A 20,793-nucleotide genomic window follows, 5' to 3' on the forward strand; every position below is an offset into this window, starting at 1 on the left:
AAGAGCAACAGGTCAAGAGCAAGGAGGGGAAGTCAGAGCAGAGCTGCACAGCCACTGCCGGGGTCGTCCGGGCAGAGAAGTGGGTCACAGTCACGGCGCAGGCTGGGCAACATGTTTCTCATCAGACATCATGGGACCCGGGAAGTCATCACCTGGGTCTACAAGCCACACTTTCTGCGCACACTCAGTCCCTCCCAGTGCCCGAGGCGATGGTGCCCCCCCCCCCCACCATGGGCTGCCGGCTGGGGGGCGAATCCTGATAGGAGCTTATCAAGCGGACCCGAGCCCATGCATCAGCTGTTTCCCTGCTTCACTCCCATCCCGGAAGGCTCTTTCTCTCCAAATGGACATCTAGTCCCTCTAGATGGTGCCCCTGCAGCTCCAGGTTCCAGGCTAGTCACATCTTGTTTCCGTTAATCACATTAAAATCGGGTCTATTGGGCGCCTGGGTGGCTCAGTGGGTTAAGCCGCTGCCTTCGGCTCAGGTCATGATCTCAGGGTCCTGGGATCGAGGCCCGCATCGGGCTCTCTGCTCAGCAGGGAGCCTGCTTCCCTCTCTCTCTCTCTCTGCCTGCCTCTCCATCTACTTGTGATTTCTCTCTGTCAAATAAATAAATAAAATCTTTAAAAAAATAATAATAAAATCGGGTCTATTAATTATTGATCGCCTACCATGGCCCTGCTTTTGTTCCAAGAACCAGATGCTATCTCATTGCCAATAACCCTCAGAATGGATTTGTAAGATGGGGTTGGGGAGATAAAGAAATAGACCTTGAACACTCAGAGTGTCCGTCCACGCGCAAACGGAGAAAGTGAGCACAGTGTGGGCTTCCCGCAGGGCCGGGGTGCTGATCCACACGGTGGGTCTACACACACCATGTGGGGCACGAGCAAATGCCCCATGTTGTGTGAGTCCGTTTCTGAGAAACACGCAGGATAGGCACAGATGTGATTTGGGAAGTTAATCAGGCTTCGGGCTGGGGTGGGCACGGGAGGGGCTGCAGGTGGCCCCCTCGTCCCCGGGGGCAGGGGCAGCGCTCACAGCCGGGTCATGCTGTGGAAGGGCTGCACCACTGTCCCTCTGCTAAACAGTGACTGTCCCTCTGCTAAGCAGAGACTGACCTGCACACCCACCATGGCCACGTTTGTTATGCAAACTGGACCTCAGGAGAGCTTTCAGAGATACCACAAACTGAGCTCCATGAGCCTGTCCTGAGCGAGGACTGGGATGCGACACCAGGCTGTGGGAGCAGGTGGCCAGGCCACTCCCTAGTTCTTCTTAGCCATGAGGGGGAGGGTCTGGGGGTGTCAGCTCTGAGGGAACGAGGCCTTGGGGAGCCCTGACCCCATAGGCAGGGAGGCACGGCTCTGAGACCCAGAACTCGGAGCAAGGGATGAGGCCAGGGACCACATCTCACCGAGACCACTCAGAAGGGAGGCAGATGGAACCAGCGGTTCACCTGTCTCCTCCCCACCACCGCCAGCAGGGCACCCGCAAGGGAAGGACTGGGAGCCGTCACCTGCGGGCCCGCGACGGCACCAGACCCGACTCGCCGTCCACCTGCGGGCCCGCGACGGCACCAGACCCGACTCGCCGTCCTCCTGCGGGCCCGCAACGGCACCAGACCCGACTCGCCGTCCACCTGCGGGCCCGCGACGGAACCAGACCCGACTCCCCGTCCACCTGCGGGCCCGCGACGGAACCAGACCCGACTCCCCGTCCACCTGCGGGCCCGCGACGGCACCAGACCCGACTCCCCTGGCGACGCGGCCCACGACGGAACCAGACCCGACTCCCCGTCCACCTGCGGGCCCGCGACGGAACCAGACCCGACTCCCCCGGCGACGCGGTCCACAGGCTGGGAGTCCGTTTGCCCACACACCCAGCCGTGATGCTGAAAACCTGCTGTCACTGAGAATCATCTGAGTGGTTCCCTGAGTCCTTGCATCCCACCAAGCTCTGAGTCAGCAGGTGTCAGGGAGGGTTCACGTGCTCACGAAGATTCGCACACACTGCTTGTGCCAGGAGCCAGCATGCCCCGTGCGCGCCCGTCATCTCTGACTTACAGCCCTGTCCTCAGGGGGCAGAACACACTTGTCACTGCGGGATAACGAGGTGGCAGCGGGTCTGCCGTACAAGAAACCATTTGCTGGGATCCTTTTCTTTATTCTTTATTTTTTTTTTTTAAGATTTTATTTATTTATTTGACAGAGAGATCCCAAGGAGGGACAGAGGCAGGCAGAGAGAGAGGAGGAAGCAGGCTCCCGGCTGAGCAGAGAGCCCGACGCGGGGCTCGATCCCAGGACCCTGAGATCATGACCTGAGCCGAAGGCAGAGGCTTAACCCACTGAGTATGCAGGTGCCCCAGGATCCTTTGGATTTTGTATTGAATTTTGTTGTACCTGAATTTCCTCATTTTCAAGTCAGTTTGCCTTTGATAACCATATTTTCTGGTGGCAAAATGGTAAACATCTGAAGGAATCCTGAGTACGACAATGTCCATCGAGTTCCCCAGCATAGGAAATAGCTGTCCTGACGCAGGGCCTGAGGCAGTCCCTGTGCCCATGTTGGATGTTTGACACCCCCTCTACCAGACACATGACATTCTGGGCAGTTCCTGTAAACGCCCACGACAGCAGAGTCCAGATCTGAGCATCCAGACTGTCGCTGTAACACGGCCACCAGGCACACTCGTGTACGTGTCAGAGCCGCGAGGGGACCACCAGGTTGGGGCCGATCCCGTTCCCAGGCTCACACTCTAGAATCATCACAGGGTGTGCGCTGCATACTCCGACGGTCTTCTTCAGATGCCTTCTTATTACGCTGTCATCAAGAACTTATTAGGAAACAAATACCATTTTTCTTTTCTTTTCTTTTTTAGTAAGAAAGCATTGGCAACACCATGGCAAAAGCAGTCATGAGAACGGAGGAAACTGCTCTGCGGGTCTTCCAACAGCCTCATCACACGATCACGCGATCGCAAGGGACCCACTTCCAAAAAACTCAGGCACATCCATCACTTCCAGGGGAACAGAATAGGACAAAACAAACAGAAAGCAACAAATTATGTAGAGACCAGGCCTAGGTCGGTTCCTTCACGGGACCACAGTGGGCTTCTCTCAACCTCACCGGGCAGCCCGCTGTCACCTTTGCCAACCAGGGAGCAGAGGAGTCGCTCTCCACTGTGGCTCAGGGACAGAAAGTCCACGTGGGCTCAGGCAGATCTCTCCCCTCCTCTCCTGCGGCCACGGAAACAGCCCCAGCACCGGCTAAGCGTGGGACCCTGGGAGTGGCACTCAGATTTTTTTTTTCTTTAAATTCAATTAGCCAACATATAGTAGTACATCATTAGTCTCAGATGTTGAGTTCAAGAATTCATCAGGGGGTGCCTGGGTGGCTCAGTGGGTTAAGCCTCTGCCTTCAGCTCAGGTCATGATCTCAGGGTCCTGGGATGGAGCCCCGCATCGGGCTCTCTGCTCAGCGGGAAGCCTGTTTCCCCCTCTCTCTCTGCCTGCCTCTCTGCCTACTTGTAATCTCTCTCAAATAAACAAATAAAGTATTTTTTAAAAATTTATTAAAAAAAAAAGAATTCATCAGTGGGTGAAACACTCATCACATCACGTGCCTCCTTAATGCCGGTCACCCAGCAATTCTGAATCACACCTTACATTCTTGTGAACTGAGTGGATGTTACTTTTAATCTAGCCTCCTCCATTGCTTTGGATCACTTCCGTTCTCTGCACCAATATCCCCAGAGACTGGGAGGCTCACCTATGTTATCGCTCCCATAACTGTGCTCACGAAGACCTGTGACCTTGAGGGTAATGTTGCAGGGCCAACGCCTTCCGTAAATGCAGCAGAGAAGTACCACGGTTCAGTCTGACCTTCACATAACCTTGATGCTAATGTTGCAGGGCCAATGCCTTCCGAAAACTCAGCAGAGGCATATCATGGTTCAGTTTGACCTTCACATACTTGGAAGTTGTTAGTATACTTTTAGAAATAGGTTTCTGCCCAAAGAGTTTCTCAAACAGATGAATTACTGCTCGGGACAAGGAAACTGAGCTTCAGGTAAGAGAGACGGGGGCGGTGCCACTGCCGGACACAGGAAATAATCTGAGTCACCTGGGACCCCTGACAAGAGCCGACTCATTTACCCCGGCCACTTTTACCGTAACTCGCACACTTAAAGCAATGATGGCTGAAGACCGCCTGACCCCCCCCAGCAGCTCCCCCCGCCCACAGGCACCCATCCAGATGCCGAAGCTTGTGGGTGTGGTTCCCATGCCAACAGCCAAACTCCACATGCATAAATGTATGCTATTGCTTCAATATGAACACAGTAGAAGATCAATACACTAGATCTCCTTGGGGTGCCTGGGTAGCTCAGGCAGCTAAGGGTCTGACTCTTGATTTCAGCTCAGGTCACGATCTCAGGATGGTGGGATCCAGCAAAGTGTCGGCCCCCCAACTCAGCAGGGGGTGTGCTGGAGATTTTCTCCGCCTGCCCCTCCCCCGTTTTAGTTTTCCGTCCCTTAAATAACTAACTAACTAAATAAATAAATATTTTTAAAAAACCAACCTAAAGAATAAACCCTTGAAATCCCTGCTCAGATCACAGACCTGGTCATTAGAAGCAGCTCCTGCGCCTGTGGAGTTACTCATGTTCGGCTTACTGCCTCCCTCCCCCTAAAAATCTAGCAGATTAAAATATTTCTAAAATGAGGTTTTGTTTTTGTTTTAAGGTTTTTATATTTGACGGAGAGAGAGAGAACATGTGCAAGTCGGGGAGAGGGGCAGAGGGAGAAGGAGCCTGATAGGGGACTCGATCCCAGGTCCTGGGATCATGACCTGTGCCTAAGGCAGACATTTAACCGACTGAGCCACCCAGGTATCCCAGGTTTTTTGTTTTGTTTTGTTTTGTTTTGATCAGTATATATGAATGTGTGTTTATGTGTGTGTTTCATTGGCAAAGACAAGGCATATTTTTTCTTCACAAAAAGAACTTTAAGAAGAGAATGTCTCAGGACAGGTTCTCTAAGTTCCTTCCAGGTAAGTCATCACTTCTCTAGTTCCGAGAAGAAAAATTATCACAATGCTCCTGGCGTTGCCTTCCTAGCAATCCTCCAACTGCAGCTTTGGCTCAAACACATTGAAAGGAAATGGCGCTGTTAGAAATACTGCTGTCGTGTCCACGAGGAATGCATGGGGCCCAACAGCGTTGATCTGGGCTGCATGAAAGGGACCAGACACGACTTATGATCTGCGGCTTCTGTAGCCTTCCTTGATTAATTTTGGATTAAAAAATGCTTCTGACATATGTTCTACATCTCTCTGTCTGTCTTTCTGGTTTTTTACTGCTAAATTATATAGTCTTGGGAGCTAAAAAACCACGAGCTATAACAGACACAAGCCCTCCAGAACTCTTAGGAGGAATCATGACCTTCTGAGTGAGGATGTGGAGAACTGTAAGCTGCCCCCCACGCAGGAACCCAAGTGATTAAACCTAAGTGTTGTATATTTAAGGTCTTCTTGCCCTGCCAAGATCCAGTGCTGCCCAGTCAATTAACCTCAGAGGACAGACAGGTAATGGCCCTGGCTGGGAACATGGGTGCTGGGTGGCAGGCCCTCACCTGTTGTGCCCTCCAACGATCTTGTCTCAGAATCCAGGCTCTGACCCTTGCAGATCCTCAGTCTCCCCTTACACAAAAGGAGAATAAAAGCTCTTCTCGAGATGTTAACACAGTGAAATGCAGTAGTACTGCATGCAGTGAATCTGCGCGCAAAAATTCCTGGCGTACAGTCTGTGCTTATCCGCTACCTTCCCTATCTATAATGGGTCCATTTTCACGTTTCACATAAAACCATGAAATTACATCACTGGCGCGTACTTTAACCTACATGTTCCTACAACAACCTAAGTGGTTGCATCCTGGTACACTGGAAAGCAGAGTTTGCCATGGGTTTGCTCCATAACCACACGGAACAGAGGTTGCAAGCAGGCCTTTTCAAAATGATGACACACTGGCACCAGGGTACACAGAGTTTTAGAGGAAAGACAGGTTCCGATTTTCCCCTAAGCTCTGGCTAGGAGTTGGAGAAAAGCAATGGGTGGGCCAGAAGAAAAAAACAGCGATCAACCGTGTTTACAGGAGAGCCTCTGAGGGCCCATGCTCTCCACTCACCAGGAATCGAGGAACCACCGTAACCTAAGAACCACCAAGCAAATCAAAGCCTAAGGATGTGTCTGCTTGTGCAAAAAATATTACCAGAGGCCACTGTCGGCCCGAGCTGAAGATCTGGGCTGTAAGAAGATGACTAACTTGACAACAGAGAAGGTGTGGAGGAAGGTGAATCACGGCACCACACGCACTGGGTGACTGTGCTCACCACAGCAGGGACACGACGGCCATGGCAGCCAGACTCTTCCGATACTTCTATGTCTCTCTGTCTTCCCCCATGTAAGGATAAACTGAGGGTTACGCTGAGGGACTCCACAAGGCTCCCCACATGTCCCCTGTGTCCACAACAGCAGAGTTTGGGCCAAGCCACCGCCTGGAAGAACCCAAAGACCACAGCTTTGACAAAGGACAGATAACAGGGCCGAAGCTATAGAAGGCAGAGTTGGTTGGCGTTGACTTTGAAACCAAGACAAAACCAAAATGACCTCTTGCAAGTCACTGAATCGAATCCATTTCACAGTGCCCGGGCTGACAGTGAAATCCGAGCTGTGAGTAATGGCCGGATGGGAGGGTTAATTTGCAACGGACACAGCGGAACGAGGCACCGCCTCAGAATGCCCCGTGTTTCGCCGTCCCGGTTTGATATCGACGTTCGATCAAATGAATATTCCCTCCTGATCTTGTTACTGCATAAACAGCACTTTCTTTACAGTGTTCGTGTACAACTCGAATGTAATTCACAGTTTACATGGAGCCGAGGACTGCCACTCAGCAACCTGACTTTAGTTTATGGGCCTTTAGGAAATATACACTTATAAATTGCAGTCTGGGACATCATCAAATCATTCCTACTAATACGCTTCCCACTTTAAGACATCAGTGCCCGCATCACCCCATGTGTTTCCTATACACCTAGATGCACAGACATCCCAGGGACGTGGAGCCTTCCTGCGAGGCTGAAGCTGACTTCAGTTCTCAGCCCTGGGTGCACATATAGGACTCCTGCGGTGAAGCTGGGTTTTAAGTTTTTGAAATTTTACATAAATGTTAAGAAGTGCTTTCATTAGTCTATAGAAAGGTAAACTTCTGCATGACGCACCCTTATTTAGAGCCAGCATGCAGAGAAAACTGTTGCCGTTCAAAGCCCCGGCAGCCCCTATAACCTGGGGATTCAGTTCTTCCAAGACTCTAGCCTGGGACCCATTTCAAATTTGTGGGCACTAGCTATCTTCTGAAAATCTCATAAACCAAGCAGCTCTAGTTCCTCTGGTAGAGAAGGACGTGACACCCACCTCACTCTCCTTTCCAAGGGTTGAAAACAGGGGATTTGAAAGTGCTGGGGATCGGTAGGTTCAATTTTATCTGAATGAGTGAGCCCGTGAGCTGCTTCCCGGTGGACAACAGACCGGACTGCGGGAGGCAGAGGTAGGAAACATGATTGACGTTAGACCCAGAAAAGTTTCTATGTAGTAAACGTAATTACGTTATGTACCAAAGCGATATTCGACATTCAGAATGATACTGAATGGTGAAGGAAAGGCTGACTTACATTATTGATGCTTGAAAGGAACCCACGATGACCTACGTTTCTGCATATGGCTCAGTTACCCGGGACAGCACTTACGTATTTAAATATTGGCTACTTATTCTCCCAAATCTTGCACACACACGTGCACATCTCAGTTGGTCACTGGCCTGTGAAATCACGTAGCTTCTCTTCTGGCTTATTATGCAGCAACCCATCCCTCTCCGTTTTATTACCGAATGAGGACCAGCAACGGGAGTATCACAACTCGCCCTGCTTCAGTTAGAGAGAAACTCTGCAAATAAAATGAGGTTTATGGCTCCTTTGGCTGCTGCAGGGGCAACACAGAGTCCAAATGTCAGCTATCCTGGGTACTTTCCTCATTTATGAGACCTTATGAAGCACAAAGCAACTCCCAGGTATTGAGAAAGGACAATGAAATGCAGGGGCATAACCCATGATGCTTCTGAAAAATGGCATAAACAATACTGTTGCATTTTAAATCGTTTCTCAAATGATATGTCCTTTGATCCTATCAAGTGCTTTCAGTAAGTCACTCGCAAGTTTCTGTATAAATGAAATCTATTCTGATTCTATTCAAGTCTCATCTGTGGGGTTTTGCTGAGCGTCAGTGTGACTCCACCTCCTAGTTCCTCAACTGGACTTGAACCTGCTTACACAGCAATGAGGGCAGGTAGTTGCTGGTTCGTTTAGTAACCACATTTCCCCACTGAATCACGGGGGAGGCTGAGAGAAAAGATCCCGCTCAGCTCCTACTGCACAGCACGCTCCGAGCTGCAGACTGCGGGCTCTCACCCACAGGGCATCTCACCCCATCCTCCTGCAACCTGGTGACTCAGTGTTAGTCACAGATTAAAGAAGGGCACAGTCCTGAGCCTCAGTCTTGTAAATGGGAAAAAATCCAAGCGAGCAGCTCTTGGGTGACTCCAATGGCTGTGTCTGTTCACTACATTTCCCATTTGGTTCTCTTAAGCAATCGTGTTATTCTGCTTCTTTCCTGAAAGTCTGTCTAACTAGAGATTTTGCCTCACATGTAGAGTTTGTGTTTTTCTGCTCGTTTGTTTCCCAGGGTAATTCCCACGGCCCTGAAACCGTGGGAGCCCCGGTGCGAGCTCACTAGCTTTGTCCGGGGCTTTAATGGTTTAAACGCTTAATGTTTAAATGTTTAATGTTTAATATTTAATTCATTTGACTTAACGGAGTAGAAATGGAAACTTTTTTCCCCTCTTATTTTACAGTAAGTGCCAGGTTTTCATCCCTAAACGTTCATACAGAATAAATTCGCTGCCTCCAGTGCCTTCAAGGTGGTGGAAGAACACGGTTCCCCAGAAATCCTCGGGTGTGACAGCAGCCCCACGCGTCCCGCACCTGAAAACTAACGCAGACGGGTGTCCAAGACACAGAGACAGAATCATGTCCCTATGTTCAAGCAAAAGATTAAAAAAAAAAAAAAAGCGAAGAGGGGGACAAACCACTGTTTTTCAAATTGTACTTTATATAAGTTATATCATATCCCATCACCCAGATGGACTGTAATGTTCCACATTTAAAATTTATTTAGAAATCCCCTCTGTCAGGAGAGAAGTTCCTCTATGGGTAGACCTGGAAAAGTGCTCTCTGACAGGGGGCCTTTCCCGAGACTACGTGAATGTGAACCGCACTGGCATTACTCTTCCTTTCTGGGGAAGCATGTTCCCAGGAGCCCAAGAGACAGGCGTAGGTCCATGTGGTGATTGTACAGGAAACATATGTCTTCCAAACTTACTTAGAACCGTTGCCAGAGAGAGCTTTTCACAGTCACTGCACCCTCTCTCTGGACACAGGAACTCTTGCCGGCACAGACGGAACGACTGTCTACAAGTCTACGGAAGGTCTGTTCATCCATCTGTCCATCCGTCATCCGTCTGTCCACCCATCCGTCCAAACATCCGTCCATTTCTCCATCCACCTGTTCATCTGCCATCCATCACCCAGCATCCTCCCTCTATCCATCAGTCCTTCATCCATCATCCGTCCGTCCATCCATCATTTTCATTCATCCAACCATCCACCATCCTTCTGCCCATCCATCCAAGTCCTTCCATGGGCCAAGAGCACTGCTGGGTGCGGGAGGTCCTCAAAGAATTTCCAGCAACCGTGATCTGAGATGTGGCTTATCACAGGGAAACAAAAACAAAGAAGAAGAAGAAAGAAAAGGAAGAGAAAAGAAAGAAAGAAAGAAAGAGAGAGAGAAAGAAAGAGGCACCTATTTTTTCTCCTAGGGAAAAAAAAGATGCAATGTATAACATACTCGAATGGAAATGTAACATGTGATGGAATGAAATGACCATAAGGTCTTCAAGGCAAATATTTTTCCCAGATTTTACATGCTAAAATAAATCACCAATGGCTTAAACTACATTTCATTTTACATGTTTTGTTTTGCTCTAAATTTCTAATGTCTTAAGGGTTGAAGATACGATTATTCAATGACAGAAAATTGGGGTGGTTGATATCACATCATTGCCTACTGAAGTTCTCTGTCATTTTAGTACCATTCTTAATCTAAAGGCAGCCAACCATTTCAGCATCACTGTAAATCTGGTGAGTAACAGCATATGGAACCTTTTTTACTTTTGTCCTAGTTTAATTTAATTTTTGTTTTAAAACTGGTAACTTTTTGGAGCACCTGGGTGGCTCAGTGGGTTGAGCCTCTGCTTTCCGCTCAGGTCGAGTCCCACATCGGGCTCTCTGCTCAGCGGGGAGCCTGCTTCCTCCTCTCTCTCTGCCTGCCTCTCTGCCTGCTTGTGATCTCTGTCTGTCAAATAAATAAATAAAATCTTAAAAAAAAAGGGACAAAGGATGATCACGGTCATTGGACAGAGGAATCCAAACCAGTAAAACTGATACATCCTGGAAGAACAGGAGGATGGACTTCCTGCCTGCTCCCTATGGACCCCCTGTCTGTCCCGTGGTGGAACTCCTGTCTGCCCCACTATGGACTTCCTGTCTGTCTCCCCTGGACCTCCTGCCTGCCCCCATGGACTTCCTGCTTCCCCCCCATGGACTTCCTCCTGTCTGCTCCCCCATGGACTTCCTCCCTGCCCTGTGGTGGACCTCCTCTCTGTCCCCCACGGGATTTCTACCTGTGCCCCGTGGACCTCCTATCTGACTTCCTGCCTGACCCCCCCCCCGCCGTGGACTTCCTGCCTGACCCCCACCGTGGACTTCCTGCCTGACCCCCCCCCCCCGTGGACTTCCTGCCTGACCCCCCCCCGGGGACTTCCTGCCGGCCCCGTCTGGACCTCCTGCCGGCCCCATGGGGACCTCGCAGTGCTTCCTGAGCCTGTCAGCCCGCTCACCAGGCAGTAGCAGCTCCAGTTCCCAGCTTACTTGAAGGCCGAGCACACCCCCCAAGAGCCCAGCACCAGCGGCCCGCTCCTGCTCAGGAGTTTGGGCCTCGCTGAGGAACGGTAATAACCATAACTTCTTTGCTCAGTTTCCTCAGCCCCAGGAGCAGTAGCTGCTTCTTACCTTTGTTATCTTGCAAAGCTCTCCTGTTCTCGTTGTAATTTTTCAATTAATATCTGCTTTATGCATCGCCTTAATTCTTTCTTTTCAAGTTGTGTAGTGTCTGTGTGCTAACCGGACAATGATACGGATAACAGTAACGACGAGGAAAAACACAGCAGGGGAGAGGATAGGCAGGATATGGGAGGGGAGGGCGGGCAGTTTTCGAGGTGTGGGTCAGGGAAAATGACATTTAAGGAGCAAAAGACCCTCCAGCTCTGGGTGAGCCTCAGGCAGCAGGATCTTACTTTAAAGAGCGTGATTTCATCTGGCCTCCTCTTTTACTCTCCAGACAGGGCTGGGCTTGCTCCTGAAGAGTCATTCCCCGCAAAAGCAGACTTTGGATATCCTTGTTCTCCAGAAAATGCCAGACGTGGAGCATCCCCCAGAGGAAATGACCCCAGGGATCACGTTCCTTCTTCTCCAGAGAGAACCATCTGGCTGGTTCGGGCAGATCATCCTGCTCCGGTGGTTGTGGACATGACTACCTTCTGCTGATCCTTTCAGCAAATATTCTACTGACCATGAGTGTCTGTATCAGGGCTGCTCTTGGGGTGACGGGGAAGCCCCCACCTCCTGATCAGGGACATCTGGATACTGAACTCCAGCCACAAGGGAAGGCTGTCATCTGTCCTCTCCTCACTGCTACCTGGCCCAGATCGCAGACCAAAGACACAGTTACTATATCCATAAAATCTCTGGCACAAATTCCAACATTCACACTCCTTCAACTGGTTCCTCAGTATGTGAACAAGTAATGGCATCCAGTGTGTTTAGAGAAGACGTCACCAGACGGAGAATCTGAGCACATGGGTCCTACACCTCTCAATCCGCCTGGCTTTGGGGTGCCTGGGGGGCTCAGTTAGTGAAGCATCTGCCTGCGGCTCAGGTCACGATCCCAGAGTCCTGGGACTGAGCCCTGCAGCAGGCTCCCTGCTCCTACGGAGTCCGCTTCTCCTTCTCCCTCTGTTGCTCCCCCTGCTGGTGCTTGCACACTCTCTCTGTCAAATAAATCAATCAAGTCTTATTTAAGAAAATGTTGCCTATCTGGGGGGGGGAGGGTCACAAATATCTTCTATGTTTTATTCTAGAAGTTTCACTGTTTGAAGTAATTCCATTTGGCTCCTTTTTCCATATTAGGATCATTATCTGTGTTTGGCATGAAGTCAAGGTAAAGGGTTCAAAAAAATCTTAAAAAAAAGAAAAATCCACCTGGCTTTGAAATACTGGTCATGTCAGTTGCACACCCCTGAAGCCCAGGGTCGTCATCTGGAAAAAAGGGAAGTGGAACAAAACTATGGATTTTATAATTAAAATCCTTTAATCATCTCATTTTAGCTTACAATGAATGGCACGCTAAGAGGGAAAAAAATCTGTGGTCACCTCGAGTGTGAAAGATTTTCTAAATGTTGCCTTGATCAGACACCTCACTAGGTGCAGAGCCCAACATGGGGCTCGATCTCAGGATCCTGAGATCATGACCTGAGCTGAAATCGGATGCTTAACCAACTGAGCCACTCAGGCACCTCTTACTATACTTATTAAGGAACTAGCAAAAACATATATAATTATCCAGAGCTTTCTTTTGGTTCCCCACACTCACGTTTCAATTTCCTAATAACTACCAACTCTAGCCCTACTTCCTCTAAAAAACTTAGTTTTTCTATAATTGTATTACATACCTCCCAAGACCGACATATCTCCAACCTGGTTATGCCATCACCAGGTTTCCCGGATTAGGACGCTGCTCTTAAAAATTCCTGTTATCTCTTCTAACCACTCCTGTGTTGGTTTCCCCCTTCTGCTCCTGCTTTATTTCCCTGGTTCCAGGGCATTCTTCAAAGTCAGTTAAAAGTCTGGCAATATTTCAGACAGCTTCCTAGGATTTATTGGGTGCTGTAGAAAAGCTCTCAATGACTGGAGTTTCCAGAGACTCCCTGGAGTCTGAGGTTGGGAATCAAACCTAGGACAGTTCAAACCAGGGCCCTGAGTAAGTCCCCAACCAAGGGATGGAATTCTTAAACACACGCGAGAACTGTGGCATTTACAAGTTTTCCAACATCGTTGAAAACAAGAGAATAATTAGATTTTAGGAGAAGTGACATGTAGCCTATGCATCACGCTTTAACAGACATGATGCTGTAAGGAGGAAGAGCAAAATCTCACACAGGTTTTGTGCCACGCGTAACTGACAGACTTGATACTCTATGGAGGGCGGAGCTAAATGATAATCCAAGCCCCGAACTTCTTAAAATCCTTTAAGAAAATCTAATCCTCTCATATGCAACAGCATACTTATCTAAAGGAGACTCATTAACGGTACTGACTAATAGGAGTTTTTAAAAATAGTTCCTCAGAAACCGTATTGAGGAAACCATCTCTCACCCAGGGGCACCTGGGTGGCTCAGTCGGTGAAGCAAGCATCTGCTTTCAGCTCAGATCATGATTTCTAGGTCCTGGAATCGAGTCCCGCATTAGGCTCTCTGCCCAACAGGGAGTCTGCTTCTGCCTCTCTCCCTCGCTGCCCCTGTCCCCTACTCTTTCTCTCGCTCACAAATCCATAAATACCTCTTTAAAAAAATTCTGAGTAAAGTATGAGCTTCAACAGAAAATTCAAGGTGTTTGGAATTAGCCATGGAAAGAAATCAGATGAAATGAATTCTAAAATTAATTGTATAGTTATTTGTACCTCAAAACAGAGGTTGAGAAAATATAATATGTTTTTGTTAATTTGAAATGTAAGGGTTCATTGCAAGCAAAAAAATAAATCAGTTTATGTTAACAAGAACTTGGGGATACAAAGACAAGGGAAACAAGGTTTTTAGAAGAGCTCACAAACCTGTGAATAAATGATTATGGAATGAACCCACATATATTTAAGAGAAGCCCCTGCTACAGTATAAATGGAGATCCTAAGCTCTGAGAGGACCACATGCTGAGGAAGGTAGCCCTGAGATGGAAACTGAAGGAGAAAATCATGACCCCTTATGGGAACATTCAAAGGTGATGTCATGAAAATTCATGTAAATGACTTTGCAGTTCCCTGTATGGCAGCAATACCCTGGTGATGCTGGAAAGCCCAAGAATTCTGTGGTTTGCAGTGCTGGTTCTCGACTCAGGCTACCAAGGCTCTAAATCCCACTCTTCAAAGAGTCATCTGTAAAATGAGGAAAATAAAGTGGTCTTGGGCAATTATCTGTAAAATGTGTTAACAACAGCATCCAGAAGAGACTGACTTCCTGGATGGAAGTGTGAGGGGTGAGGTCATCTGCTCTCTAGTGAAATGATCATTTAATTCCTGAAAATCTCTCTCTCTCTCTCTTTCACACACACACACACACACACACACACACACACCACAGCAGAGCCATTTAAAGTCTCTGTAAATTTTCTTAAAGGCATCAAGAGTGGAGAATCAGCTACTGAATTTAATTTAATCTCAGAAAGAATGGTGGCATTTGGTGACATCTGAGCCATAGTCTAGTCACACACTTCCCCTGCCCCCAGGGTGTGAGGGAGCTCTATGCCAGGCCTGTGCCACCAAGAAGACAAAGGCTCCCTGCTCTGCAAACGTCCATTCTAGAACTACGTTTTCATATAAGCAGGAACAAGCCACCAGCATCTCTCCTCTCCTTAGGTCCATATTGTAGAAGCACTGTATGAGCCGTCATGGCCATGAGAACCAGTCTGTCTCCTACAGGCAGGCCCTACCCTTAGAATGGAAGCTGTAGTCCAGGCCCAGCAGGCTGAGAATAATGAAGCCCGAACAGCCCCGCACCAGCTCTCCTGTGACATACAGGCTGCAGGCCGGGAAGCGGGGCAGAGAAGACCAGGCACCCACACCTTCATCCAGAGCTCCACCGACAGGGAGAGGCAAGCCCTGGAGGAGCAGAGTGTGGCTAGTATCTCCAGAGTTCCTGGAACATGTTCTCTAGCAGAAAACATATTTTATTTCTATTTATATAAATCATATTATTTATATAATATAATATATAAGTTATATTTATTTTATTATATAAAATATAATGTGTTTTTTTAGCAGAAAATTATGAAACATGCACAGAAACAGAAAAGTGTGACCCTTCCACATGAAAACAGACAGGCACCGTAACTGCTTTTGAGAGGACACTGATGTGGGGCTTAGCAGACAAATATGTCAAAGCAACTATTATAAACGTGTCACAGAACCAAGGGAACTGCACCTAAAGGGTTACAGAATAAGCGAAATTATAAAAAAATAAATAACCAAATGGGAATTCTGGAGTCAAAAAGTACAACTTCCCGAACGGTGTTACTACAGAAGCATCACGGGTTCAAGCGGCCAGCAGCGAACAGTGGATCTGAAGATAAATCACCGAAACTCCCAGACGGAGAAACAAATGAAGGGAACTGAGCGCCGCATTAGGTGCACTAATGTGTGAATCACGGGGTTACCGCAGGAGGAGCACAGACACCCACACGCGTCCACACCACGGTAAAATGTAGAAAGACAAAGACAAAAAATAAAATCCTGGAACAATCGTAAAAGAAAAACAAAAACACCTAGCTCCCATGCGCGGCAGAACTGCCGGGAGATAAACCGCCGACTTCTCCTGAGGAACAGCCAAGTGAAGACGCAGTCGGAGCGCGTCGTCAAAGTGCTGCAAGGAGACACCGGCAAGGAAACCATAGCGGGAGGGGGCAGCGCCCCGCTGCCACCCAGGGATCTGCAGCCGGCCGCGCCAAGCCACCGTGAGCTGCGGCTTTGCTCACCGGGACGGCTCGGGGTGAAAGAGGGGACAAGAGCTGGCCAGGACGAGAAGTCGGAGTCCGCATACATTGCTGGGCGGATACAGAATGGAAAGCTAATGTGGAACGGGCTAGAAATTCCTCTGAATGTTAAACACAGGATTTCCAGAGGACCCAGCAATGACACTCCTGGGTATAAACACGGGAGCAAGGAAACGCGTGTCTCCAAGAGAACCTGTGCACAAGTAGCAGCACGGGTCGCAACAAACAGAAAGAACACAGACAATAGTATCTGTCAACTGCCGCAAAGATAAATAAAAAAAAATGTGTTATATATGTATAGCAGGTTGTTATTAAACATTAAAAATAATGAATTTTTTAAAAGATTTATTCATTTATTATTTGACACACAGAGAGATCACAAGTAGGCAGAGAAACAGGCAGAGAGAGAGGAGGAAGCAGGCTCCCTGCTGAGCAGAGAGCCCGATGCGGGACTCGATCCCAGGACCCTGGGACCATGACTCAAGCAGAAGGCAGAGGCTTAACCGACTGAGCCACCCAGGTGCCCCAAAATAATAAAGTTTTGATACGTGTTACAATGTGGATGAAGCATGAACACGTTATACTGTGACTGAAAGAAGCCAGTCACAAAAGACCACATGTTGTACGCTTCCCTTTATGAGAAATTACCATATTGGGCAAATCTATAGAGACAGAAAGTGAGATGACTAGGGTCTAGGAGTGATGGGGGTTGGGGGGATGGGGACTGTCAGGGGTTTCTTTCTGGGGTGATGCAGAGTCTCGGATTAGGTGTGGTGAGGCTTCTAGAATTCTGTACAAATAGACTACAAACCACTGAACTACACATTGCCAAAGGGCGGGGGGGATTCTCTATGATGTATGAATTACATATCAAAAATGCTGTCTTTTAAAAAAATAGAACCTATTTGTTGGCATGTCATTAGGCTAGGTGACATAACAAATGTGAGGCTGTTTGCCAAACACGTGGCACAAAGTCCTCAGTGAATTAAGGTCGCACCTTCTGCTACTGTCCTGGGCATCGCTGCTTCCTGCACTGTCACTAACGCAGTCATTCTGGAAAGGCACATGCCGTGTGTCACACTTCACGTGCCTGTGCCTGGTGATCACAACAGACCTGTGACATCAATTAGGTAAAGACTTAAGAATTACACTCACTGCCTTTTTTTTTTTTTTTTTTAAATAATCTTATTTAGTGAAATACGAAATACTTTGAGCCAAGGTACTTGGTGGCAATTATCAGGATGACGTTACAGGCCTTTCTAGGGTTTACGGATGGTACAGTGGAGAAGTCCATGACCTTGACAGATGTTAACAGGCTTTCCTGGGACAGTCTATGCCTCCTCCGCCAGGCGTTACACCTCGATTCTACCGTGAGGGTTCAGCTGGACAAAACTACGCCAGAACCTTACAGAGATGCTGCCCCCTCCCAGCAAGGCAGGGCGCCAGCTCTCTCTGCCCCTCATGGTATCCAGATGTGTCCTATTTCATCCCTGTAGTGGCACTGCCCATTCCCTGCCTCTCTCATCAGACAACACAGGTCTGAAGCACATTCATTATTCGCAAGACCCTTAGGGAAGCACTCATTTTAGTTTTCAAGAATATTTGTTTACTATAAATAAAGCCATCAGCTCTTAACTTTGATGGTGTTCCTCATATTTGTTTTTAAAGAACTACAGCAAAGTGCTTCCCAATGCAAAAGCTGAGAACCACGGGAGAAAACTGTGCATCAGAAAATGTTTGTAAAAATTAGTACCTACCTGCCCATCAGAAATCACATTGTCTCACAACAGTCAACCGTGCTCTCTACCTGAAGGTGTGAAACCCTCAGTCAAGCGATACACTTTAGCTTACGACTTCCGTACTGCAGATAAAACCAGGAGACTAGGATATAGATTTTTATTTTTCTCCCTTCCCAAGGATCTTGTATTCCAAATGCTTTCTCTGCTAGGATCTACAAAGGTGTGTGAGAGACAACAGGTCAAACCAAAGAGAATTCTACGGGCACCTGACTTCCAGCAAATAGCTGGGTCAACCAGAAACTCTGAGAGGGAGAGGAGGAGGAGGAGGAGGAGGAAGATGAGGGAAGGGGAGGGGGAGGGGGGAGGGGGAGGGGAAGGGCGAAGGAGGGGGAGGGGAAGGAGGAGGAGGAGGAGAAGAAAAAAGCTTAATTGAGATGAACCTGGGACTTAATTAGAACCAAAAAAATAAATAAACAAAACCCCAAAGGAAAAAAAAAAAACACAAAAACACCAAAAAACCCCAAGAACAGTAAGAACAGAAACGGAGCCATCCTCTAATGTAAAAACATGTCATTTCTCTTCATACCTTAAGAGATTTGATAGATGAGCAACTGGGGAGCCATCAACCAAGACAGAAACAAAGGACCTGACAGCTACTCGAGGGATGCTCCCATTCTGTATTTTTATTATCGGGCTAAAGAAAGGGGACTTCTCATTCTCCCTTTTTCTCCTTTAAAATGCCTCTGATTTGTCCTATCACATAGCAAATGCCCCTGAACCCCACAGTCATAAGTGTGGCTGCAATCATTTCTGTTGTGATCATCCACAGACAAAGCATCAGTGAAAGTGGATGAACTGCCTTTGGCAGATGAATGGGGAAAGCATACAGATTTCTAGTCCAGTGACCAGAATATTAAATTCCAGGGTTCATTATCCGAGAAGTTTTGTTTTTTTTTCTGTTCCTTTTCACTTCTTTATCTCACGTGTAGTTGTCACGTATGACTTGCACCATTAACTCCCATGGAGATCAAAGAGAACCAGAAATCTCGAGCTGCTGCTCCTGGGACAGAGTCCAGGGCAGGGCTCAGCCATGGGGAGGGAGACCTTGGCTCACAGAGACCCCGGCTTCAGTAAGCCGGGACCCCTGCTGGGTTCACGGGAAGCACCTCGCCCAATCTCACAAACAGATCCAAGTCTACGAGCTCTGCAGGCATGGCACACCTCCCTACAGCACAGATGGCTTCCATTTCCAGTGTGAGCCTTCATGAAAGGAAGCCGAGGAAGAGATCCCCTTCCTTTAGTGCTTATATGAAGAGTTCTAGCCCTTTCATTAAGGAAGATCTGTTTTTCTTGGGAGAACATGGAAGAAATCAGCCACATTGTCTTCAGTCCTAAAATTTATGCTAAATAACCGCCACCGTGTCATTGGCAAAACCCTGTTGTAACCATTCTCCAATCAAAAGCCCTTTACAAATTAGAGTAGACGTGGAATCAACCCACTTCCAATTCCCTTGAAAAGCAGGTGTTAATATCTTTTTGAAAAATTGTAACGAGATTTAGCATTTGCATATACATAGTATTTGAAGGGTCTGGTTAGGAATGCCCCTTCAGCATCCAAAGTCCACACACCTGTGCACAAAATCCTTCTGAGATGCAGAGTCTGAATTCCCTCTTTCCAAAGAGAGAAAGACACTTAAGATAGACTGAAGGCATCTTCTAGAAATGTAATAAATATTCAAAAATTTATTTTCCAGAACTTTACTATGGTCAAGACCTTAAAGGATTTTGGCCACACACATTTGCTCAGCTAACTAAATCATGTCTCATTCATCCGTGTATGACCGATTTATGTACTCAAGACTCTAAGTATCCACTAAGGTTTTCTTCCCTAAAAATATGGAAATATTTTAAGAAAACTAAAAGACAAGGCATTAAGATTTTGGCTTGGGGTAGCCTGAGGAAGGCAGGCATCTTCTCAATGGGGCCAGATGCTCCTCACTATAGGGCCCCAACAGATGGGATCACTGGAAGCTTTCAAGTGATGTTCAGTGTCTACATTAGATACTAAGAAAACGGGGAAGTACCAAGGAATCATTGGTCCCACGAGATTTGGACTGCCTGGCTCTGGATTCATCACCGCATTTGGGCAAACACCATGATCTCTAAGTATGTGATCCTCAACACACCCTTCCAAAGTGCTTCCAAGCACCTGATCAAACAATCCAGCTGGCCAGTCAGTTTTGCACTGTTGTTCTATTTGGAACGAAGACATCTCTGCAGCACTAGCAATGGGCCAGTAAGCTATGGGGGAACCGTCCCCTGGGGAGTTCGTGACATCAGACCTGGCCGTGCGTTCGAAGAGCAATCTTCACGCTGGGGCTCTTCCCAGGTTCTTGTAAAAACAACAACGTAAGTCTGGGCGCGGGCACTGCCGCCAAATGCGCCAACAGAGGCAGACAGACCTATTTCAGACAGCATTACTTGGCGATTTCCTCCTGCTTTTACAGACCGAAGAGATCTGTCCTGCCATGATAACAGAACCAGCTACAATCCCTGAAGGGAAACTGCACCCCCTCCCCTTTCACACACCACGGGCACCCAAGCTGCACTCACCAAACCTCTGCACGTTGAGAGAGCCACCGAGGAGTTTTTGTGGGATCGTAAGGAGCCTTGGTAGAAACAGAAATCCTCGGGCGGGAAGGTGCGCACGGACTTAGTGCCTCCCTTCCCCAGGGTCTGCACCATAAATCCGGGAGCCATGAGGTTGCTGGAAGCTTTCAGCTCCACGTGGAAGTCGTGCCTGAAGCCCTTCAGCCGAAGGTGGAGAGACTCCACCATGAGCGGGGCCAGCCCCCTCCTCCTCCTCCGAGAGCGCGTGATTTCATGGGACACATAGTCTCCATTGTGGTCAACCTCATAGGGAGACACCAGGTCATATTCTGAAAGACAAAGAGAGTAAGGCTGAGTACGTGTGGGGTTCTGGAAAGACTCAGGGAGTCACAGGAT

The 20,793-nt window shown here is 48.1% G+C and overlaps 1 protein-coding gene across 1 annotated transcript in view; it reads right to left on the reverse strand.

The window, feature by feature from the left end:
* ADAMTS16 (ADAM metallopeptidase with thrombospondin type 1 motif 16) overlaps positions 1-20,793 on the reverse strand; it is a 148,315-nt gene that overhangs the window by 120,325 nt on the left and 7,197 nt on the right. The window contains exon 3 of the mRNA XM_004768380.3: positions 20,401-20,726. Within this exon, the coding sequence (XP_004768437.3) occupies positions 20,401-20,726 (326 nt within the window). The remainder of the gene's footprint in view (positions 1-20,400; positions 20,727-20,793) is intronic.

This window comes from Mustela putorius, unplaced genomic scaffold (genome assembly GCF_011764305.1).
Source record: "Mustela putorius furo isolate JIRA1106 unplaced genomic scaffold, ASM1176430v1.1 tig00000107_pilon_pilon_pilon, whole genome shotgun sequence".
NCBI lineage: Eukaryota > Metazoa > Chordata > Mammalia > Carnivora > Mustelidae > Mustela > Mustela putorius.